This window comes from Salminus brasiliensis, chromosome 22 (assembly GCF_030463535.1).
Source record: "Salminus brasiliensis chromosome 22, fSalBra1.hap2, whole genome shotgun sequence".
Lineage (NCBI taxonomy): Eukaryota > Metazoa > Chordata > Actinopteri > Characiformes > Bryconidae > Salminus > Salminus brasiliensis.
Genome location: NC_132899.1, coordinates 24,875,877 through 24,901,524, shown reverse-complemented (window position 1 = coordinate 24,901,524; position 25,648 = coordinate 24,875,877). Strand labels below are relative to the sequence as shown.

The following is a 25,648-nucleotide window of genomic DNA, read 5'->3' as shown; positions in this document are numbered from 1 at the left end:
TGTTTGATGGTTATTTGGATAAAGTAGTCTCCTTACTTGGATAAAGTATAAACTAGTATAAACACAATGTGCACAATGTAAAGAACAATTGCCAGATTCACATAATGTCAAAAAGTGGCAAAAACAAAAAATGGAGATAGCAATTATTTGTAAGTACATATGTAGGTGTTTCTGATTAGGTAGGTCAAGCAAATACTTCAATGCTTAACATCTACAGAATCATGAAACCAGTACAAGTGCATTATAAGTACCTCCTTAATGACATCTAGGATGTGATGAAGGTTAGAGCTAACAACAAGGTTAGCTGCTATGCAACCTAATGGCATCGAGCAAGCATTTTCCTCAGTCCTGTTTCTTGCATCTCTGCTCAATGACTCAATGTCAAGTGGGTTCAAACGCAAAGCCTTGACAACGAAATGAAAGACCACAGAATATGGCACTGTTAACATAGTGTGGCTGAGTATCAACTTTCAAGAAGCTTATGTAAAAATTTCATGGCATTAGCAGTCTTTGCAGGGCATTCATTTCCTGCATCGTCAATCTTGGGCCTTCTCTGTAGTAATACTGTGATGAGTGATGGGGTTTTCTGACACTCTGCAGACTCCATCCCTCCTCCAACCCCACTGCTCACAGCCAGATACTGTAATTTTAACCTGATGAATGTCTGTTCTCTGCTAAAGCTTCCTTTAAAGTGTCTTCTTTTTTAGGTATTTTACTGGAAACTCCATGGTTAGAAAAGTGAATTAGACATTTCTTGATAGACATTAAAGTGAAAACTAATGTCTAACTGGCAATATTGGACTTTCAGTAATTTCTTTAGGGTTTTTTTTTTCTTACACCATACCTATTTAAAAGAAGAAAAAAAGGAATGTTAAAAAGCATATTAAAGAATACATTTTTTTGTTTTCTGAAATCAACACAGGGTCAAAAATATACACTATACATACAGAGGTATCCAGACACTCCTTTTACTGAGAGAGTTACTTTATGGTTCTTTACAGTACACCCATTATTGACACCGGCATTTAGTTGCGCATGCACAGCTTGTTTTTAATCGGCACATAAAAGCAGTGCCAATATAACAGGTATTTTAGCCTCGCATGGCTCTAAAGTCACCATGCCCAATACCATCCGGTAGATAGAGGGGTATAAAGTCATTGAAACTGAATTCTCTAGAAGTGGCTCTTCTCTGTGAGTGGCATTTTTTATCTATAACCAATCATGCATTATTAGTACCTAACCCCACTAATGCTCCCATGGCCGAAAGCCATCAAATCCTTATGACAATGTTCCAAAATCTTTGCAAAAGAGGTTGTTACTGTAGCAAAGGGAAAGTAACAGCCTGTTATTACCCTTAATTTCAAAAGCACCTCTGGGGGAGCTGGTGTCTACAAACTTTTGGACACATTGTGTACATACAGCACACCTAACACTTGGATACTTAATCAGATGTCTGGTTGGATATTTGACCACTTCTCTTGGCAGAACTGGTGGAGTTTAATTAAGGTTACACATACACTATCTGGACAAAAGTATTGAGACACCTACACATTATACTTACAGCTTTTATGGCATCCCATTCTAAATCCATAGGCATTAACATGGAGTTCATCCCCCTCTTTGCAGCTCTAACAGCAGGTTTGGAACTCAGCAGTTATTGACTCAGCAGAACTTTGGAGAGTTTTTATGCACCTCAGCATTCTGCGACCCTTGCGATCCCACTCTGTAACTTTACATGGTCACTTCATGGCTGAGTTGCCATGATTCCTAAACGCTTCAACTTTTCAGTAATATTGCTCACAGTTAATGGTGGAATATCTAGGAGGGAAGAAATTTAATAAGCTGTCGTGTGCAACAGTGGTCTCCTGTTCCAGTGCTATGCTGGAATTCAGTGAGCTCTTAATAGAACCACACCTGTGGCAATAGGACTGAATCAAACACCTGAATTCAACAAATAAAAGGAGTGTCCTAATACTTTTGTCCTTTTGTAGTTTTAAAAGGACTGAGTTCAGGACTTACCAGTTCCACTGGCAGCAAAACAGCCCCAGAGCATAATGCTACCACAACCATGCTTAACAGTTGGTACACAGTCTTTGTCACATCTAACCATATAACCTTCCACCAGAAAGCTTTTTCTTTGTCCATGTGGTCAGCTGCAAACTGTAGTTGAGCTTAAGGGTGCTGATTTTCTTTCTTGAATGGCAGCCTAGTATAAAATGTTCTTGACTGCCGACAGTGATACTGATGCACAACAAAGCCAGCTCTATTCTTCCAGCATTGTCTTTGTTTTTAAAGCATAATTCATAGTGGGGTCTGACTAGATCAGCTCATTTAGGGGCGTCGCACATGTGGGACGTGGAATGGATTGGTGAGATGGCACTTCATTTTCTTCCTTTTTTTCTCAGTAATGCTGGCGGTGAGTCATTAATCCTGCTGAGAAGCGTCCCTGGAGGTAGTGTGATGCATTGTGCTGTGGGACAGATATTAGACTGCGCTCTATTCACAGCTCAGCACTGACATACAGTTCGACGCTGCAGCTCACAATGACATGAGAGCCTGAACACAAATGTACCCCCAACAACACACTTCATTCACATTGTCCCGAGAGCGTAAAACATGGTGGAAGGTGGACTGTGCGACGGTGGACGCTGCTTTATTATCTACCAGTCGCCTGCTTTTAAATGACTTTGGAAATGCCTTCATCATCATCACACCTGGGAGCTGCATTCAACATCAGACAATCAAGATGTTAATCAGTCACTTGGGATGGATGTACCTGTCAGCCAGGAAGCGCAAGCAGTTTGCATTTCAGTCGTAACATCTGCACAGCATATGGACAGATATAGCAGAAAGAGAGCTCACAGTATAGAGTTCATAGCTAAAAGACAGTTTTATTTTATTTCTAATGAGATTTAATGACTAGTGACCAGTAATAGGGAAAGTAGCGCCTCTAAAGTTGCTACTTTGGGCTTGGCACGCAGCTGACCACCTCTGTCAGCATGGTTCTTTCATTTTCACCTTTATAGTTCTGTATCTTTCAGCTTGTCCAGAAGTGCATGTGTAAGCGCAGTGGCTAAAAGGACAAATTCCCTTGCCGACTGTAGGGGGAGCCCAGGAGCAAGAAATACCAGTTCTCGCATACTGCTGCTTTAAGACGCTTAAGATGCATTCAAAGTCATTCAGAGTGGTTTAAGCTAGAAAAACGCCCCCAGGCTAGAACCGTCACAGCGGTGGTGAATGGAACCAGGCAGGTGTAGAGTTTAACACCTCTACATCACAACGAATCTCCATCACAGAAAGTTACTACATGAAATGGTTAAGAATAGGTTGCTCATGATATTGTTTACTGATGGTTTTCAGAGAAGGTTTTGGCCTAAAACAAATAAAATACAGCTGTAAATGCAGTGCTATGAGGCAAAATAGTCCCCAAAATGTTTTTGCTTTTATTTTATTTTATTTGTTTGTTTGTTAATTTTTATTTTTCTTAATTGATCAAGGTGCCAATATAACAAAATCATCACTGCAAGACTTAGAAAATGTACAGGCCATGTATGTATGCTTGTTTATGTTTATGACAGTAAAATGGGATGCCTTTGCTCATATTTTCAATTAAGCTTATATGTTTTTTAATACTTTTACATCTTAGCATGAGCATGTTGTTATAGATGTGACCGAGAAGGCAAAGATAGCCTGGCTGTACCTTCTGAAAACAGCACAGACCAACATAAATGTCATGGTAGTCTAAGCTGGTTTGTGCTGATCGGCCTGGTGCTGGTACAGATAAATAATGTCCTAAAATATACAACACATACGCAACCCAAGAGCTTCATAAGGCAAGGAAATTAAACAGTCACCTGACCCTCAACCCACTGAGCTGTGCCTCACTTACTGAAGACAAAACTGAAGACGGAAAGATCCACAAACATGCAGAAACTGATGCCGGCTGCAGTCGAGACACACATTCACAGAGGGCCACATTCATTCAAGAAGTAAGTAAACGTCATTAGCATGTTCTAATGGCAGATATCACCACATGAATCAGAAGCATCATTAGCAGTATGTAGACTTTAACTGCAGATTACTGTGGCAGGCCTAGATAAAGCCCAGCACTATTCATCTTCATCTTTCCTGCAACTACAGGCTGCAGACCAGATAAACAATTACGTCTTTACTTTTAAATAAATTGCTGAATAATTATAAAATATTTTTCAGAATTTATAAGCAACTTACACAATCACCAATGAACGTGTTATAATGTATGATATTTAAAAAATGAAGGAAAAAATTGTGATATTAAAAGAGTAGCTCTCTGGGGAGCCCTGCTTATGTAATAACTTCATTTTATTATCTGTCCATTGCAAATGTAATTACTTAATCCATTACAGCCTCATCTCCTCATTTGGCCTCGCTTTCCCACTCATCTGTTTATCATTTTCCCAGCTGCACGGAGCACATTCTGTAGCCCAGCAGCGGGGGAAGCGCTACTCTTATTTTGTAACGGTGGTCCGTTTTGGCGGTCCTTCGAACAGAAGATAATAAAAGTCCCTGCCTTAATGTTAGCAATGCCACTGTCGTTTACGCGTTAGCTGCAAGCTTCTGCAATTGTGGTAACGTTACCTAGTTTTCCTGGCGGTTATTTCGGATGTATTGGGTGTTTAGATTATTTTAGATAGCTGAGTAAGACCCGTTTTTATTCAGTAGTAATGGTTTACGTTCAAAGAAGAACCGCTGCCTTCACTGATGTTAGCATCAGCTAGCGAGCTAATGCTAGTGTTAGGTATCCAGCTAGCGAGCTAGCTAGTAGAGGACCTGCAGTAAATGAGAGAAATGAGAGCTCGGCTGCATTCGCTGTGTTTGTTGACTAGATAGATAGATAGGTAGATAGATAGGTAGATAGATAGGTAGATAGCTGCAACTAATGTTAGGGTTGAGCACCTCTGTCTATGTCTGTTTTCTAGTGAATTTGGGTGGTTGTATGTTCACTGATGCGCCATCTTCTGTAGCCTTAGAGAGCTGTCCTGTAATAGCTGCTAATAAAAACACGCGAAAAATAGTGTTTTTATTTTATTGCAGGCGTTTGATGTGAAGCCATGAGTGAGTTTAGGATCCATCACGATGTCAACGAGTTGCTCAGCCTCCTTCATGTCCGAGGAGGAGATGGGGCCGAGGTCTATATTGATTTACTGCAGAAGAACAGGACTCCGTATGTCACCACTACAGTGTCTGCACACAGTGCGAAGGTAGGGATGGGAATATTGAATAAAACAAGATAAACTGTGACTAAATTAAAAATAAAGGTCTGTTATTCTGAGGGATGGAGGGATGAAGTTGTCGGTGGATAAACACTTAATCTATCTGCGGAATGATGTGACTATGTAGCTATATAAACCATCTTTTCATTCCTTTAGCTAATTACTATGAAGTGAGTTGGTATTTCATGTAAGCAGCACAAAATTAGACTCCTATTTATTGTTGTTATTCAGAAACTGAGGTACACCAGGTTTGATTGAATGGTTACCTCATTAAAGCTACATTTTCCCAGCTGTATACCAAGAATTAAATTGCATGTGTGTCAACAGTAGCTCCCGCTGTACCACCTATTATTGTTATTAATTTAGATTCAGTAAAAGTTAGCCCTATGTCTCCTCTGTGAATTTTCAGAAGAACTACTATAAGCACTACCACTGTAAAACTGACTGGATTACCCTGCACAACATCCTTGATTACAGATTCTCCTCTTCATTAAAAAATAAAACAATTTGCTTATAGTAAATATACTTTTTTAGCACCTCACACATCTTGTGTAAACCACATTTGTGTTTTGGTTTTTAATTAAGAAATATTCAGGAATTGATGTTGAAGTCAAAGTGTTTGTATTGTTGTGGCAAAAATGGTTTCTTGCCGTAGTTATGTGCAATATGGGCATCATATGTGTTGAGAAGTATTGTGCATTGCTGCAGGTTGCAGTTGATATATAAGTGTATATGAACATTGGCAAATCAGTGTGATTATGGTTTAAGATTGACCTGTGTCATTGTTTGAAAAATATTTGTTTATGTATGGCTTCCATAAATTCCTTGTTTATTCAAAACCTCTGTACAAAGACTTCCCTGAGACTGTGTTTGGTCAAGATCCTCCCTGTAAACATTGTTAGGGTTCTCAATCAATACTGCAGAAGCCTAAAGAGCAGTGATGATGAAGATATTGTGCTGCTGTCAAAATTCTTTTACAGGTTAAAATTGCAGAGCACTCCAAAACACCTGAGGACTTTTTGAGGAAATATGAGGAACTGAAGTCAAAAAATGCACGCAACTTAGATCCCCTGATATACCTTCTTTCGAAGCTCACTGAAGATAAAGAGGTACCTTTAATGAATGCATTTTTTCATGAGATTGTCATTTATTTACACATGTGGATAATTACTTTCTTGCTACCATCCTGACTGATGTTTTTTGTTCCCAGACCCTGAAATGTCTGCAACAAAATGCCAAGGAGAGATCGGAGATGTCTGCAAATGCAGCATCAGGCAGCACAACCTCCTTCAGTATTCCCACAACCAGTACCAAGATGTCAATGCAGGAGCTGGAGGAACTGCGCAAAAAGCTTGGGAATGTCACAGCCAGCACCAACGTTCCACAAGTATTGAATTATTTAACATTTAATCATCCCTAAATAAAACGTTGTGGCAGTATCTAAATTCGACTGGTTCGACTGCTCAGTCTGACATTGCAGTTGTGTGTTTTACAGTCTGCCGAAGTCATTCGTAAGATGCTGAGAGACAGACACAACAAGAAGAATCCCACTCAGCCGATCCCTGTGTTTCCAAACTGGGTGTATGACAGACCTGCACTGATTGGAGATTTTATAACCAGTCCTACACCAATGGGGGATCCAGTTGTCGCAATTGGTAAGCTCATGAGTTTTAAGTGCTTAGTACAGTGCACTGACAACTGGTTCGGGAAAAAAACCAACAAAAAAAAAAAAAAAAACATCCTTTCGCCCCTAACCATGGCTGGTAGACCAAGAGAGTTTACATGCTTTCAGTGGAAGCATATGCTAGCCCTCACCCTCTGAGCATAGGAGCATGGTGTATGAAGGTGAATGCTAAAATGTAAAGAACTTATGTCAGAGACAATACTTTTGCAGTCTACAACAACCTTAGTTGTTCTCCCTTTTTAAGTAGGTTCATGATATGTTCACATTTTATCTCACTTAATATTTAACATTCTAAGAGACAAAAATTTGATCATTAATTATTAACTTAGTAAACAAACACTGTTTGCCTTATGGTTGTTGTTCAGTCTTCCAGGGTCTAAATACCTGATTATATGTGTGACAAAATACCACTTTTCTAAATTTGGCCTAAAGATGGTTGTTCATTAAACAATAAAAATAAATAATCTGATCTTTCAATTACATACTTTATTCTGTACAATACAGAAATTGAGTGTATAGTTTTGCTGTGTTTACAGGAACAATGCCGCTGCCAGTTCAGGAGCAGGCTCTGGTTGAAGACCTGCTGTATGTACTCATTGGTGTGGATGGAAGAGACATCACAGCCCAGCCTGTGCTTGGCAGACAGAGTCGCTCCTTTATAGTGGACCCCTCTCTGGACATGTCTATTAAGGAACTAGTAAGCCGGATATTACCAGTGGCATCCTGTTACTCCACTATCACACGGTTAGTAGAAGAGATCATTAACCTACAGGGATGTCCTGATCCAGTTCCCCCAACCTAATCATTCCAGACCTAATCATACCTTAGGTTTTGTATATAATGTGAGACTGTAGATTCAGAACTAAATTATGTTTCCTTTTTTAGGCTACTTTTTGTTTAATGGACATTTTATTGTCTGTTTAAAATCTTGTGATACTATTGGTTCTGCCCTCCCTCCTTATTTGGCTACCAGTTACCATTAAACTCGTTGCTGTAAAATGACTACTTATGTAAATGACTGATGATTTTCTGGTCAATCTTACTTTTCTGTAATATGCAGGCAGTACCCTGCTGTTTTCTGGTTTTGAATATGCTGTGATTCAGTGTAATTCAACACAGGAAAATGTTCACAGAGTGTTTCCCCTGTAGTTTAGTTTTGTGGTGCAGCGATAAAAACTAAATATCAGGCTAAAACTGCTGATACTCAGTCTGTTAAAATATGCCTGGATCGGATCAGAACATCTCGACTGTGTGTTTAATTGTTTTTTTTTAGGGATTTTTGTTTGTTTAAATTACTGTATTGAGGTACACAAATAATAACTCTACTAGACCCTACTATACCCTTTCATTTTTATTTTTGTTGCACAATACAGATCCTGTATCGGTATCTGCGCCAGTACTGGCACTTACATACAATCTTGGTATCGCGAATAGAGAGCACCAATACCATGAAGCTTACTGACGCCCTACTAGACAGGCATTTCATGAAACATTTTCTTATGTTGTGTTTTTGGTTCTGAAACCTAAAGTTGAGTTTAAGCAGCTTAGCAAGATTGTGCTTCCCTACTTGCACGTGTTTCTGCATTGTGGCAATTTTTCTTTTTTGTAACTGAAACTTTTCACAAATGTGCTGTTACTCAACCAGTAAAAGCTGTTCTTTCAAGCTAATTATATCTTATTTGGGATAAAACAAAGTACAACCTATCAAAAGTGAAACTAATTAATAGCAGGATTTCTAGCATCGATCGAGTATTTAAGTTACAGTTGATGTCTGTATCGGTACTCTGTATCGGCAGATACTTGAATATCTGGTATCGGAAAGTAAAAAGTGGTGTAGGTGAATCTCTCATTTTTATTTCGCTATTATTCTATTGCTCTTATTTATTTATTTGTTTATTGCCAAGATGAAAGAGCATGTAGCTAAGAAGTGAGTGCAAACTCACTTGTGTGTGTGCCTTATCTCACGCAATTCAAACTGCAGTAAATTAGTAAACTGTAGATCACATAGACCTGTCTCACATCTGACCCTGTATAGCATACAGTTAAAATAACTAAAACAGTACTAGGAAACTTTGGCTGTGCATTTCTCCTTTTTTCCCCATACATTGTCACAGCCCAAAAGCAGGGCTATTTGAAATGACTTGACTCCATAATGTTTGAGGTAAATGTGTAATGATTCAGACCTACAGTTTTCTTTGCACTCTACTATGGTGCCTACAAGTGAGCATTGATCTTGGCAATATGGCCAAATTGCTTACATGAGAAGACATTGCCACAGAACTCTGACATGATGCACCAGTAGTGCATTTAAAATTTGCTAACCAAATTAATTTGTTCAGAGATTAGTCTGATGAAGACTAATTGTCAAATTACCCTCCCCTGCTGTGAGTCAAATAATACGCACAGTTGTGGAGGGTAATATGACAATTAGTCTTCATCAGTTCGTTAAAAAAGGTGTGGCTTTTGTAGCTTTAGTGTAAAAATAAAGATGTAATATTAGGACTACATAGATGTCAATTTGCCTACATATGTCTCTTCAAAAGTTTCTAATGCATCATGACATGCTCTGTTATTCTGTACCATGCCTAATATGATGTTCCGAATGACCTTCCAGCTTCACTGAAGAGAAATCGTCCTTTGAGTATGGTCAGGTGAACCATGCTCTCACTTCTGCAATGAGGACTTTGATGAAGGAATATCTTATTCTGGTGACCCAGTTGGAACACCTGCACAGACAGGGCATGCTCTCCCTGCAGAAGCTCTGGTTCTACATTCAGCCCGCCATGCGCACCATTGAGGTCCTGGCCTCCATTGGTATGTCTGTGTTTGCAATCAGTAATACTGTGAAAATCTAATTTCCACTTAAATTCAACAATGCACAATTCACATTTTTTGGCATCTGATGATGTTCAGTTTTTTCCCCATTTGAGTTCAAGTGTGGCTGAACAAGTAGATAAAGCTTAAATACCACCAGCTAGCATTCTGTAAGCTGCATGCCTAAATCGCACATTGGCCTGCTGTAAGCTTTAAAGTAGTCTCAAACAGATTTGCCTATTATATTTTTGACATTTTGATATACTGGTATTTATGACAATGGACCAAAATATGTTGCATAGCTTAGTAGTAGGAGTCATCCTTAATCCCCTGCCCTCCTTTATCCATTTATTATAGTTAGGGTAAAGGTTCACAAACTTTATGATGACATTTTTGCATCATTCTAAAAATGAGCTTATAAGATGCTGAATATGAAGCTGTTGCTTTTCGAAATCATGGGTTAAGCAAATAATGTTTTTAATGTTAATGTGTTTGACATCCGAATAATCCGTCTGTTTTCCTGTCTTTCCTCAGCTACATCAGTGGAGAAAGGAGAATGCATGGGTGGTTCCACCTTAAGTCTTCTTCATGACCGCACTTTTAATTACACAGGGGACAGCCAGGCCCAAGAGCTGTGCCTCTATCTCACCAAAGCAGCCAGCGTTCCATACTTCGAAATACTAGAGAAGTGGATTTACAGGGGAATCATCAAAGATCCTTATGGGTACAGAAAATCTTCATTTGTTTTCATCCAGATGGTGCTACCTAATGTTCTCTAATTCCATTGAAGAACTAGTTTTGGTTTCACAAAGAACATTTTCTTTTTGTAAAAGAAATGGATATAAAGGTCTTAATCAGTTTACAGGTTATCCACACACTCTCAGCAATCTCTCAGCAACAAAGTTCTTCATTGTTTTTTTTCTATGGCATCACTTCAAAAAACCTTTTTAGCACTATTATTTTTGTGTAGATTAATGCTTCTCAATGTAATTGTGGTTGGTGGTGTTCTCAACAGTTCCATATGATCACCAGTAGTTAGTTTAGCAGGGTTAGCCTAAAATATGCTTTGATTTGAGTGAATGTTTAATCAGATCTTCTTGTTCTGGTAGTGAATTCATGGTTGAGGAACATGAGCTTCAGAAGGAGAAGATTCAGGAGGACTATAACGATAAATATTGGGATCAAAGATATACCATTGTGCAGCACAAAATCCCATCTTTCCTCCAAAAAATGGCAGATAAAATACTCAGCACAGGTAAGACTTTAACATTTAGTTTGGATGAGCTTGTGGTGAAAATATACTCTTTCTCAGCAATTGTATGTAGAATCTCAACTGTATAATTTGGCTTTATTTGTCTTTTTGACATTTCACTTCTTCAGGGAAGTACTTGAATGTTGTGAGGGAATGTGGACGGGATGTGACCTGTCCAGACGCAAAGGAGGTTCTTTACACTTTGAAAGAGAGAGCATATGTGGAGCAAATTGAAAAAGCATACAACTATGCCAGTAAGGTCCTTCTGAACTTTCTGATGGAGGAGAAGGAGCTGGTGTCACGACTAAGGTAAAATGTCTGTTTAAAAAAAAAAAAAAAGATGAGCTTGATGTATTAATAGCACATCTAAAGCCAATTCTGTGTGGCGTGGATTAAGTGTAGTCTTGGACTAAATTGCAGTGCTAGTGATGAATCACTGTTCAAAATCCTTTCAGCCTTGGCTTTGGCTTAATCTACGCCTGTGAAATCGCCCCCTGTTGTTTCAGATCAATGAACGCACTGAACACAACTTTTTCTTCTGTGTGTGTTTTAGGTCCATTAAGCACTACTTTTTAATGGACAAGGGAGACTTCTTTGTGCACTTCATGGATCTGACCGAGGAGGAGCTGAAGAAACCTGTTGATGACATCATTCCTCCACGGCTAGAGGCTTTGCTGGAGCTGGCTCTTAGAATGAGCACAGCCAACACGGACCCCTTCAAGGATGATCTAAAGGTACACTACTCGAGGATATTCGTCTCTGCCTAAAGAGCTACCTAAATTCAATTGAGGAAATTTAATATTCCCTGACGCATCATTAGCTATTAGCTATAAAGGTGACTTTATAGCTCATGGAGGCAGCATATGAAATTCACCAAGTCTCATTAACAGTCTGGTTAACAGTCCATTTTGGTACCTGTTCAAAGTAATGATACCCTGACATGTTCCTGTTGTTCCTGTTGCTCTCCAGATCGACCTGATGCCCCACGATGTCATTACTCAGCTGTTGCGGGTGCTGGCCATAGAGACTAAGCAGGAAAAGGCCATCATCAATGCTGACCCCACTGATGTGGCTCTGAGTGGCCTGGAGGCTTTCTCTTTTGACTACATTGTCAAGTGGCCACTGTCGCTTATAATCAATAGGTAAACACAGTGTTGTAATTCATGATATCCAACTACATGCTCTGTGTTAGATACTAATTGAATGTGTTGTCATGATGAGAGACTTTCTTTTCCCCTAGGAAAGCACTGACAAGATACCAGATGCTGTTCAGACACTTGTTTTATTGCAAGCATGTCGAGAGACTCCTGTGCAATTTCTGGATTAGCAACAAGTCAGCCAAGCAGTACTCCTTGCACTCTGCTAAGTGGTGAGATTAAAATGCCAAGTGGTGGGTTGTCATCAAAACTGGCCTACTTCGGGAGTAACAGTGGGGGTTCTACAATGTGGTGAAAAAATAGACGGTTCTCACTTTCCTTGCTCACTTTTTTTTAAACTGCAAGGGTGCAAACTCTGCATGAGGGGATCTAAAGAGCAAGAGGGAAAGGGTCTACTACCTTCACCATGCTTTACAGATGATCATGATTCTTTCTCCATACTTAAGTCTTTCCATCACTTTAGTAGTCTTGTGGAATGGCCTCTGTCTTTTCTTTCTTTAAGTTCTCTTTAGATGAAGGTTTGTGAGAGCCAACCACAGGATGGGGATGTCACTGTTTTTGTTTTGATTTTGGATGTTTTAAGTAGTTGGAATGCATCTTCCCAATGCTTGTCTAAAGGCTCTGATAGACTTTCCCTCTTGTTTCAGCTTTACAATTCTCTGATATTCATGTTAGTTTATCCTTTTAACAGTAAATTCAGTCTTCAAATTTGCCTAAACTTAAGCCTAGAGTACACATTTAGAGCTGCTAATTGTTTAGACAGTTGATCTAACAGGGCATACCTGGGCAACTAGAAACACCTTGTCTATCACATTTAGCTCACTAGAACAACAAGGGCAGGTCTATTACAGAAACAAAAAAAAATTAAAGCTTATAAAATGTCCAGCAGTGTGTCTCCTGATCTAAATATGTATCCATCTCTTTTCGACCCCTGAAATGTAGGTTTGCTGGTGCATTCGCTCTCAGGCAGCGCATGTTGAACTTTGTGCAGAACATCCAGTACTACATGATGTTTGAAGTCATGGAGCCCACATGGCACATCATGGAAAACAACCTGAAATCAGTGAGCCCAGAGCATAGATATTAAAATCTGTTTATTTTGATAAGCACTGTGACCGTTTATATGAACATTGTGTTCCTTAGTCCTCTCCCAGAACAAAATGCTATTAGCGCACTCATTTCATCATCTTTGCAGGCCTCCAATATTGATGATGTGCTTTGCCATCACACCAGTTTCTTGGATAACTGTCTGAAAGACTGCATGCTGACTAACCCTGAGCTCCTGAAGATCTTCTCAAAGCTCATGTCTGTTTGTGTCATGTTCACCAACTGTATGCAGGTGAGTAAATGTAAAATAACCAGGAGCACAGGTGAAAGTTGTCAGCTTTTTTGATTACCTGCATGAGACCCATGATTTTTTCCCCCCTTGGCTATTTGTCTTAGACATGACAGACGTGATGCATCTCACGTCTTTTCACTCTCAGAACAAACACATTTAGAGTGCTGTGGAGTGTCATTATAGAAAATACAGGGCTCAGCTGCTTACTTCTCCACCAGCACTACAGACAATACAGCCCCTTAAGGTAAAGCCCCCAGGATTGCTCCTGAGTGGAACACTCAATCAGTTTGATTGAATCAAAACCATGAGGACAGCATGCAGTGTGTAGATGTGATGTATCGCAGCATCAGCAGATTGCATACGCACAGAAATAACAGACGTGTACATGCATACAGATCATTGTTATTGCATATTTTATATCAGTTTGAGGAAAAATCTGAAGTCTAGAAACTTTTTTTTATCTTAAATTAATTCTAAATAAATACATTTCTCAAAAACATGCTAAGAAAAAATAATTAACTTATATTTATTATATATTCTAAAAAACAAATCTGTACAGTGTATATAAATCTGTGGCCTTTTACATCATACATACATAAATGGTAATGAGGGGCTGAAAGCTATTGCTTGGGAGTTCCCAAATGGAACTAATTATGACCCTTTTAATGGAAAAGGTGGGTTTAAGGAAGGAATTATACAAGACTATAGCTTAATATCCTGAACATCCGCGATTGGCCATAATCATCACAGTACACAACAAAACATTTCCTGCTTGGTTTTAGGCCAATTTGCATATTGCACACTTTTACAGTAGGGCAGAATGGGGCCCAGCCTAACTGCTTATGTGCTTAAGCAGGTGCATGTAAACATTACTGTTCTCATATTCTCTTAGGAACATTTATCAGTATGTGAACAGAAATTAGACATGATAGTTCACGCCCTGAAAACACTCATCATTTAGTATAACACGATGATGTTTGGTGTTGTAGAGATTCACTCAAAGCATGAGGATGGACAGTGAGATAACCCGTTTGGAACATGGGACCATGGATGGCCCTCCAACGCGGAATGAACGCACTGAGGAGGCTGAAAAAAAGAGGCTTACCTCCAAGGTAAGGAGCTAATACAGCTTTTTGTACTTGATATGATTTTAAATTCATCATAGGACTGGTTTAAGAGACTGGTAATAATTCAGTCTGCTGTATTATTTTATGATTCATGTCAGTGCACATATCTAAACTTAGCATTAATATTGCATTAGTATCCAGTTGGGAATAGGATATCTTTATTACTTCAAAAATCCAATAATCCATCGTTTTACTTACGTCAGCTCGTTCAGCCAAGACATTTCATATCCGAGTGTTTCTTTAGTTTAGGACTGGGAAAGCCAAGCTAATGTTGCTAACAAACACTGAACTTGGAATCCTCTCTGTAAATAAAGGTGAAGGTTAAAGGTGCACGTATCGATCACTTTACTATGTACAACGAAATGTGTCCTCTGCATTTTACCCATCTGTGGTAGTGAACACACACACACACTGGTGAACTAGGGGCAGTGAGCACACACACACACACACACACACACACACACACACACACACACACACACACACACACACACCCAGAGCAGTGGGCAGCCAACTCCAACGCCTGGGGAGCAGAGAGAGTGAAGGGCCCTTGAGCAAAACCCTAACAGTGGCAGCTTGCTGAGCACAGGTATCGAACCCAGAACCCGGTCATCAATAACCCGGAGCTCTAACCGCATAACCATTTGGTACATAACCAAAAAAATATTTCAAACCATTATTTGTTTGGTGCAGACAAATCAGTGTCGTTTAGAACTTGGTATGACTTACTTTAGTCTATAAAAACAAAAATACACTATTCCGCAGACCTGTATCATGGGGCAGCCATGTAGAGAACCTGTTACAATTGTAACCTAAATGTTTAAAGTAATGTTTAACTTAATCATTAAAAACTGTTTATGTAGCTTTTAATTTACGTTTTAAGCAAATAAAATGGTTGTGGGTTTGTTTTACAAAGATGAGGTTAAAACCTAGTATTTGTTAGCAACATTAGTCTAGCACTTCCTGCTGTACACTTAAAGAAAGCACATGTCTGATACCAAACATTGTCTTGGCTGGTGTACTGCATTTGGGGTCAGAGATAAATCAATGTTAACTTATTGAGGAACAAACTATTCCATTAAGTTTCAATACTACCTTTATCGTATATCTGCTTTTTGTTTTGTTTCTCCTGTATTGCAGTTTTTAGCTGAGCATGTGGAATCTCTGCAGTCCGACTCAAACTTTGAGGGCACAATCAGTAAGTTTGACAGTAACTTCAGCACACTGTTGCTTGATCTGCTGGACAAGCTGAGCATCTACAGCACCAATGACTGTGAGCACAGCATGATCAACATCATTTACAGGTTGGTAAGCCCTGAACATGCATGGGAAGGGCATATGTAGCTTTATTAGAATATAGATATTGCACGACCACATTGTTAAGTTGAAGTCACCTGCCATAGTCGAGTATCTTCCATTTTCACAGGTTGGACTTTAATGGATTCTACACTGAGCGACTTGAGCGAATGGCTATTGAGAGGAGCCAAAAGGCTGCTGCGTAGTGCTGAGGACTTTCATAAAGTCTGTGACACATGATGTTATCGTTATGGTAATGTTAAAGATTAATAACCTGTACCTATTAATAAACTAATATTAATGTGTGTGTAATGTTATTAAGCTTTTTTTTTTTTACTGTACAGTAATTGCTCAGCTGCTTGGCTTTTATGCATATTTTGTGTTTCTCTAGAATATATAGCAGTAATATGCAAGCAGTTCTCTCCAAAAAATGCTCAGTTGTTGACTTTAGCCCTGTTTGTATTATGTGTGTTTGTTTGGTTTTTCATGAAGTCATTATTTAAGGGTTATGTACAAAGTATTGTTGCTCTTAAAATGTAAGTGCAATAAACCTTGGTTCAAATCTGATCAATTGTAATTTTAAAACCCTTTCAGACACACACACACACACATAATTTCTATTAAAATGTCAGATACAGATAAGGACAAATTAAACTGAACTAAACTAAAACAGATTTATGTGGAGCCATCACACACCAAAAACACTGGTCTAGTCAATACATTCGTGTTTGCAGGGCCAGACTCAATGTTATATTCGCAATGTCTGTTACCGCTTTCCCATGTTTTGGTTTCAGGCTAAACGCAATGAATGAACTACTTTACATATATTCACACTGGTTGCTAGACAAAACCACTGTATTTTTAGTCTTATGCATACTACTTAATTTAGTTTTATTGTTATTTTTGTAAATCCCCATTCTACAGCTTATCTATGATTACAAACTAAGAGCATACATGCAAAACCTCCCTGGACCACCTAGTAAGCTTGGATCAGGCTCCTTCAATTACCATGTACACCCAGTTTTGGAGAAAACACTACAGTCATCATTTTCTGTATACTACCCTATATCAGCCCAGAAAACTTTCAATATAGAGGTTTCCTGTTTAAACACAAATAAGTAAAAAAAAAAAAAAAAAAAGAAAAGAAAACAAATCTTAAAGAAAACACCATGCCTCAAAGGGTTAAGGAGTGCCAGGACACATAATTTGTGTTTGTTTTGTTGTGATTTGTCCATCATGTCTTAGTATCTGCATGGGCTCTTCACTCTCACGTGGTAGGTGAATTGGCCATGCTGGCAAGTTTCAAGTTTCAGGTTTATTTGCCATCTGCACAACTTGTCAGGACATTTATGCATTGAAATGCTTGTGGTGAGGCTCAGGTTGATGCTCTACAGGAGGACAAAACTATATACATACTAAACATATTAAAATAGTTATATAAAAATTATATTAAATAAATACAAAATATGCACAAAATACAGAATATACAAAGACGGGAGGGATCTGTAGAAAGTCTCTGATATGTACATTTATGAGATGGGTATAGTCTGAGAGAGAGTGGAGCTATATAAATATGTATGTTTATGTCTATTCCTGTTGTATAATATGATTTAGTGATGTTGTCCATAGCAGTGATCTATAGAGTATTAATAATAAAGTTTCCAAGTGCAGTGGTGTTGGTGAAAGGTTCACAGCTTGTTCAGGAACCTGATGGCTTGTGGGTAGAAACTGTTCATTAGCCCGTTTGTTCTGGCCTGGATGCGGTACCTCCTGCCTGATGGCAGTAAGGTGAACAGGCCGTGTGCTGGGTGGCTACAGTCCAACCAGATCTTCTGGATTTTTCTCAGGCAGCGGGACCAGTAGATGTCCTGCAGGTCTGGAAGTTTGCTGCCTATGATGGACTCTGCTGTCCTCACCACTCTCTTCAGGGCCTTGCTGTCGTAGGCAGTACAGTGATGCAGGCCGTGAGGATGCTCTCTATGGTGCATCTGTAGAAGTTGGTGAGGATATCAGGAAGCAGACCAAACTTCCTGAGCCTTCTCAGGAAGAAGAGGCGCTGACTGGCAGACCTCACTGCTTTGTTTGGTGTGGAGTGACTAGGAGAGGTCATCGGTGAGGTGTACCCCGAGGAACCTAACACTGCTGACCCTCTCCACTTCAGCTCCATTGATATATAAGGGAGAGTGACCACCCCTCTGCAGCTTCCTATAGTCCACGATCATCTCCTTAGTTTTGCTGATGTTGAGACTGAGGTTGTTGTGGTAGCACCACTCTGACAGGGCGCTGACCTTGTCTCAGTAGGCAGTCTCGTCTCCATCTGTGATGAGGCCTAGGATGGTGGTGTCATCACCCACTGGTGGCAGGTCCCCTATGTCCCCTACTATGGAATGCCCTCTCCAGAAGGTGTTCAAACAAAGCACCCAGTGATTCTGGGTAGGCTTGGGACCAGCCAACCCAAGCCTACCCAGTGTAGATGTCAAACACAATGTGCCAATGTGTTTGTCATCATACATTTTGGACCAAAAACATCTCAAAATTAAAGTAAAACCTTGACCATGTTTTAACATAGCTTGGGAAACCTTTTAGCTGTTTGCTTCCTTTATCCATGACTGCAAACAATTCTGACTCTGCAAGTTTCTCTTACACTTGAGTGTTTTATATAAATCGCTCTGCTCTGGAGATCTACCATCCTGGACAGTTCAGTTCCAACAAATTGACCATCTTGCAGAGGTCAACTCCAGCTCTAAGGTCATCCAGGTAATGAAGACTTTCAGGGGCACCTGAATATCACAGCTAGGAGTGTTAGATCTCCAGGACCAGGATTACCAAATAACACTCTTATTTGGTAACTTGGACAACATCAACTTGGAAGACCACCTGAAGAGGTCAACTCCAGCTCTAAGATCATCATACCTGGTGAAGACACTCGGGGGGGGGGGGGCATCTAAACATCAGAGCCAGGTGTGTTAGCTAGATCTCCAGGTTTTATTTGTTAACTTGAACATCATCCAGGGGTGTCCAACCCCACTGCTGGAGATCCTCAATCCTGGAGCGTTCAGCCCCAACTCTAGGTTAGAGTTGGGGCTAAAACACTAGGTTATCCAGTTAATGGAGACTTTCAGGAGCATCTAAATGTCAGAGCCAAGCGTGTTGGATCCGAACTCTCCAGGGTTGTAGACAGTCCTCCAGGACCAGGTTTTGGCAGCAGTGTGTGAGTAGTTTTAAGGGTTCGCCAGCAGAGGGAGCCAGAGAGCCGCCAGGGACAGCAGTGAAATCTGATCTGACCATTTATTTATTTATTTATTTGAACACTTTTAATGCGATGCTCGTGAAAAGTATTTTTCAGCTTCAGTCCTTTAAACATCATTTATTTAATATAAAACTCCCACTAATAACGAGCTCCTTAATAAAGTGGTAGGCTGTGCTTGTTTTTGTCGTGCTCACTGATCCAGTGTGTACTGATCCGCTGTAAGCGCAGGTAGGCTACACTTGGAAAATGGGTGGAAATCCACACCCTCATCTCAGCAAGCACACAAGCTCTCCACACTGGGCTTTCCTCACTGAGAAGAGAAGCTGGAGGACAATAATGACAGAATAAGAAACGGACTGCAGTCATGTTGCGTGTTGTTGTTGAGTCCGCCTCAGGACTCCCAAAGAAGAAGCTTGGAAGTCCAGACCCAATCACATCCATCGTGTTCAAAGGTAAAGGATTTCACCTACTCTAAATGTCCACTCGATGAGTAGCCTACAAGTTAACAGACGACTAGATATTGGGGGGCAGTTATCAGTTGAAACGTGTTAATAAAGCCTGTAATAAATATTTATGGGTGTTTTAAACTTTGGGTTTAAAAATAGGTGAATTTCATGGGACACTTCATGAATTGCCAGCTATTGTTATAAGCTACACGTAGCAATTCTGCAAGAAAAAGTTAGAGAACTCATTTGAATGACCTGATTTTCTGTATTGATTATTAATAAAAATATTGTCTGGTCATTTTCTAAGGTTTTATTGAGCACATTGAGTAAACATTTACACTGCTGGCTAGAAAAAGTAAGTGAACCCTTGAATTGGATAGCCTGTAGATCACATAATATTTGCACAACGTTAAAGAGGCTGCAAATGTGTTTCAGTTCATCAGTACTTCTGGGATGTCTGTTTGGGTCATGGCACAGCATCTTAGTGGGGTTAAGGTCAGGACTTTGACTTCCAAAACACAAATCATCACCTGTTCCAAACATTCTTTAGGTGATTTGCTTTGCATGTGCTTTGGGTCATTGTCTTGTTGCATAGCCCAACGTCTCTTTGGCTTGATGTACTGTTGCCCCTACATTCTTCTGTACAATGTTTTGATTCGGCTTTGAATTCCCTTAGTGATCACATGGTGTTCAGGCCAGACCTGAGGCAGCAAAACAGCTCAAACCATGATGCTCCCTCCACCATGCTTCACATTTGGGAGGTTTTGGTGTTGGTGCGCAGTGTTATTTTTCCTCAAAACATGCTGTGGGGCACTTGTGCCAAAATGGTCTACTTTCAGTAGAACATTCAGGAGGTCTATGAACAGCATTCTTGTTCAGTGTTTTTTCTAATAATGGACGTGATGTTTTTGTAGTTTTTGTAGGTTTCAGAGTCATCTGTAGATCTCTTGCTGCTTCCTTTTGGGTGCTGTCTTAATACTTTCAGGATCGCCTGGTACACTTGGAGTAATCTTAAGAGTAGCAACAGTCCTGAATTCTCCTCATTTGTAGACAGTCTAATCGTGGACTAATGTATACCCAGTTCTTTAGCAATGCATTTGTTGCCTTTTCTAGACTTATGTGTCTCTATGACACGTCTTCTGAAAGTCGTTTGCATCATCCCCAGTTTATTTGTGGTGAGAATGTGACCTCGATCCGACCCGACTAGATCTGACACAGCAAGTTTGAGCTAAACGGCTTCTATAGCCATGTGTTATAACCTGGTATGTTGCACAGATAAGTACTACAGCTATGAAGAAATTCCATCACTGCTGTTGCTCCATGTTATACTGCACAGAAGTATGCAGTAGTCCAGGACACAGGACCTTCTTGCTGTATTTACTTTCTTGCTCCCACCCCAGACAGAAGTGACCAATAGGCGGAGAGAATGCTCTCACGTGGCTTGTTGTGATGCATTTTGGTGCACTTGGATCTTTCTTTTTTTCGCAACTATACGCTATTGCATCATTAGTAATACAGTTAAAACATGTTATACACACAGATATGATGCAAATTGTCAAACAAAACATTTGCATTACAACTCCTGCCTGAGTGAGTGACCAATGCCTATCTTGAGATAGTACGACTCGAGTAGATAGGCCAAACTAAGTCTGTGGGAATGGTGTCATAGTAAAATCCTGGAGGGAAGACTTCAAACGCAGGTTGTCATTCCAACATAAATGTGATGTGATCCTTGTGTTTTGGCATACTTTCTCTGTAGAAGCTGCCTGTGGCCTTGATGTGAAGTAAAAAAAACTGCCCTGGTTTAAAATACTGGCTCTTAACTATGGAAGCTTCTTCCTGTACCGAATATTTCCAAAGAGAATGTCTCAGAAATTCCACTAAGCATAAAATACTGTATGTGAAAGCACCATTGAACCATTGACCGATTTTTTAAACTGAAAAGTAGTAAATACAGCCTTTTCAGCAAATCTTAATGCACAGTTACTCTTTTATAATATTAAGATAAAAATCATTAATGTGGTCTGTGCAAAAGTCAGGATACCCTCATCTTAAAAGGCTTTCAGTTCTTGTTGGTGGATTTCTAGTTCTGAGATAACATTGGCTTGTTTTGCTGCGCAGCTTGTTTAACTCAATTTTTGGTTTCAGAAACAAAAAAAAATTAAATGTAAAAGTTGGATTAAATGTCTGTTTAATGACTATTAAAATAACTATTTATGACTTATGGTTTAATAACAAAGTATGTACAAGTAAGTTTCATGATATCGGTGCTCTTTATTGCCAATACCGATACTGTGTGTAAGTGCCCATACACATATATATATATATATATATATATATATATATATATATATATATATATTGCAACCCTTTTTTTACCCAAAACTTCCCCAACTTCCTCTCGTAGGTCACTCTCTTTACAGTGCATAGTGGCGTATAAGCAGTTTTATATAGCGATATAAACACAGCGTTGCTGCTGTTGACCCCAGAGAGTAAATTACATTTCATTTATGCTGAAATCTGGATCTCATGACTAACTCTCATTCTCTTACCCCTCATTTCTCTCTCTCTCTCTCTCTCTCTCTTTCTCCCTCTGTCCCTCATACACACACACACACACACACACACACACACACACACACATAGCTGCTCCTAACTTGTGATTAATCATAATTGATCACAGAATGTTGTTGTTTCATGAAATGCAGTTCTTTTTTTCTCCAAATGTACCTTTTCTGATGTTCAAATAGGTTCTAAAAGATTATGCAAGCAACACTGCACAGTGGAACAGTGCACCACCACTCTCTAATTGTATCTAATTACAATTTGTAACAATCCATAGGGCTGATTTTCTAATGAGGGATTGTAACTTTTTCAAAGGAAATCTGAGTCTGTATATTGCTTGTCTACACTTTTCCACATGTTAAGGATTTTTATTTGTATTTCTTTTGCTTTGTTATTAAAGACTGTGAAAGTAACTGTGCAATAGGATTTCCTGATTTTTATTATGTGCCAGGAATTTTTGAGAAATCCTAACAGGCCCCTAATGCATGTTTAGTACATTTCTTATATGATTCTATGTGTCTTACTCTGGGTTACACATCTTTTTTCCTTCTTTTAGGTGAGACAAAGAAAACTCGCTCTGTTAACAGTGAAGTCAATCCTGTCTGGAAGGAGGTAGGCACATGCTTAAAAGCGATTCAGTTAATACTGGCAAAAAGAATTTACTTGGTTTCTGTGTTTTGTAAAATATCTAGTCGATCAACCAACACCTGAGTTTTTAGGTTTGGATTGGATCTATGTGGTTAATGAAATAAAAGTAGCTAACCATTAGCAGTTTGCAAACTTCATGCCTAAATCTTCCCACACTTGCTTCAAACATCATTCTCAAAGCCTGAGTTTTGCCTCCTCTGTGAACTAATCCATATACCAGTCTATGAAAGCTACCCCTGCCTGACTTGTAGCCCCAGTGCACAAGTAAAGAAGCAAACATGACCTTGAAAGGGTCTTGGCTAATCGACTATGCTGGGGCTAAGGTATACATTTGTGAAAGGACCCTTACCTGCAAAGTAGGCTCTGTGATAGATTTACTTCTTCTCTCAATCTGAATTCAACTCATAGAGGCCTTAATTAACTGATGATCTGAATCAAGTGTGATATATTTCAAAATATGAACAGACTGATTTGGTGTGAAATGATTAATTGCAGAGAAACCTGTTCAGATTTCTTTACACTGGTTGAGATGGAAACCTTGGGTTATGGTGTGTACAAAACAAATATAGCCATTTTATTTACCATCCAAAACACAAGACACGAGTTTTATATGTAATGGTATGTAGTGGTGAATTTTCTTGCTGTATGAATTTGTATTGTAAACATTTGTAGACAGTATTGTATATTGTATATGTGTATTGTAGACAGTGAATTCATAACCATTTATATTATAGACAGGGAATTCATAACCATTTATATTATAGACAGTGAATTCATAACCATTTCTATTATAGACAGGGAATTCATAACCATTTATATTATAGACAGTGAATTCATAACCATTTATATTATAGACAGGGAATTCATAACCATTTCTATTATAGACAGGGAATTCATAACCATTTATATTATAGACAGTGAATTCAAAACCATTTGTATTATAGACAGTGAATTGAAAACCATTTATATTATAGACAGTGCATTCATAACCATTTGTATTAAAGACAGTGCATTCGTAACCATTTGTATTATAGACAGTGAATTCATAATCATTAATATTATAGACAGTAAATTCATAATCATTTGTATTATAGACAGTGCATTCATAACCATTTGTATTATAGACAGTGAATTCGTAACCATTTATATTATATACAGTGAATTCATAATAATTTGAATTATAGACAGTGCATTCATAACTATTTTGCATAATAACTTTTAGAGGCCTTAAACTTTTTTAGTCGGCTGGTTAATATCATCAAGCCACTCTGTATAACTGCTCACATCTCCAGAATTCAGTCTCACCAAAATTTTTCACTGAAGTGCTGTGGCCCGTAAGGGTCCCCCTGTTTGACCCCCCCTGTTCCACGTGTTTAAACCTTGAAATGGAAATTCCACTGCAATCAGTGTACATACCTCCTCAGGAATGTAAGCAAAAGTTTTGCAAGAGCTGCAAATATGAAAATACTTAGCTTTTTTACCCAGAATTAACAAAAAATGCATGTAACGTATAATTATGTATTTTTGTCTTTTTGGTCAATAAAGTTATTGATGTGTGGGTTAAGAAATTGATATGTCTGGTTGCTTACTTTTCTGTGAGCTCCAGACACTGTGTGAATTTGTCAGTTTCACTAGCAGCTCTTGATCCAATTGATTAGATATTAGATGGAAACTATAAATACTGATCTTCTCTATTGAAATTGTTTGTAATCTGATGCTAGTGTTTCTTTGCATGAATAAACACTAGTAGCTTTACATCTCATTTTCTGACATGGCCTCACACATTTGCACAGTACTGTATATTGATACTCCTCAGTAATCACTGCACAGGCTTGTAAACTGTAATGTTGTTGTTGTTGTTTTAGACACTCGAGTTTGATTTGAAAGGTTCCCCTCTCGATTCGTCCTCCTTCATTGATGTGATCGTGGAAGACTTTGAGACTATTGGAAAGAACAAGTAAGTCCTGCTCTTTAATGCTCAGAACTGGAACTGACATTTCAGTACTGGATAAACAGTGTACTTTTTGTTGAGGCCGTTTTTTTTAGCCGTGTTTTCGGGACACTCTAATCAAGTCAGATGCATGGCAACTAGGGCTAATGACATTAGCTAGTTTAGCTGCAGTTTTGGGCTGGCTTTTTTATGACCAACGAATACCAAAACAATACTTTTACAGACTTTATTAAAAAATGCATAATGATTTCCTGACCTTTTATCATGGTTTATGATATTGTCATAGTAGTGTATTAAGAAAAACTACATGTATGACATACACATACACATACAGCACACACAGTACATATGTACCTACATACATGTAGTGTTCTGAATGTGATTTCTAATAACAATAATGTGCTGGTACTTTTACCTGCTGGAGATTTTTGTTGTTGCTTTGAGATTTTTTTTAAATGCTGACTTCCCTTTATTCATTCCTTTGTTTAGTCTTAATAGTCATCATGGCATTGGTTGCGAAAATGTCATTTGATACAAACTAGAAACATAATAATACGTAGTACGCCCATATTTCTGTATGCTTATATAGCTGAATGCTGTGTGTGTGTGTATATATATATATATATATATATATATATATATATATATATATATATAGATCACCCATGACATTAAAACCACAGCAAGGTGAAGTGAATAACACTGAATATCTGGTTGCAATGGCATCAGTGTGTGGGATCTACATATTAGGCAGCAAGTGAACAGTCCTTTCCTGAGGTGATGTGTTGGAAGCAGGACAAATGGACTAGTATAAGAATCTGAGCCACTTTGACAAGGGATAAATTGTGATGGCTAGACAACCCGGAC

At 38.9% G+C, this 25,648-nt stretch overlaps 2 protein-coding genes across 2 annotated transcripts in view; both read left to right on the top strand.

Moving 5' to 3' along the window:
* Positions 1-4,490: 4,490 nt before the first annotated feature.
* Positions 4,491-16,488, top strand: tubgcp2 (tubulin gamma complex component 2). The gene is made up of 18 exons (XM_072667702.1): positions 4,491-4,607; positions 5,074-5,240; positions 6,233-6,361; positions 6,463-6,639; positions 6,748-6,907; positions 7,473-7,680; positions 9,551-9,750; positions 10,285-10,474; positions 10,860-11,005; positions 11,131-11,311; positions 11,556-11,736; positions 11,972-12,144; positions 12,243-12,371; positions 13,102-13,222; positions 13,355-13,498; positions 14,488-14,610; positions 15,766-15,929; positions 16,052-16,488. The coding sequence occupies exons 2-18, from the start codon at positions 5,091-5,093 to the stop codon at positions 16,125-16,127; spliced, it is 2,652 nt and encodes an 883-aa protein (XP_072523803.1). The 5' UTR covers positions 4,491-4,607; positions 5,074-5,090; the 3' UTR covers positions 16,128-16,488.
* Positions 16,489-19,404: 2,916 nt separating this feature from the next.
* myof (myoferlin) overlaps positions 19,405-25,648 on the top strand; it is a 56,452-nt gene continuing 50,208 nt past the window's right edge. Inside the window, exons 1-3 of the mRNA XM_072667734.1 lie at positions 19,405-19,623; positions 22,739-22,794; positions 24,696-24,787. Coding sequence (XP_072523835.1) covers positions 19,536-19,623; positions 22,739-22,794; positions 24,696-24,787 — 236 coding nt within the window. The 5' untranslated portion in view covers positions 19,405-19,535. The remainder of the gene's footprint in view (positions 19,624-22,738; positions 22,795-24,695; positions 24,788-25,648) is intronic.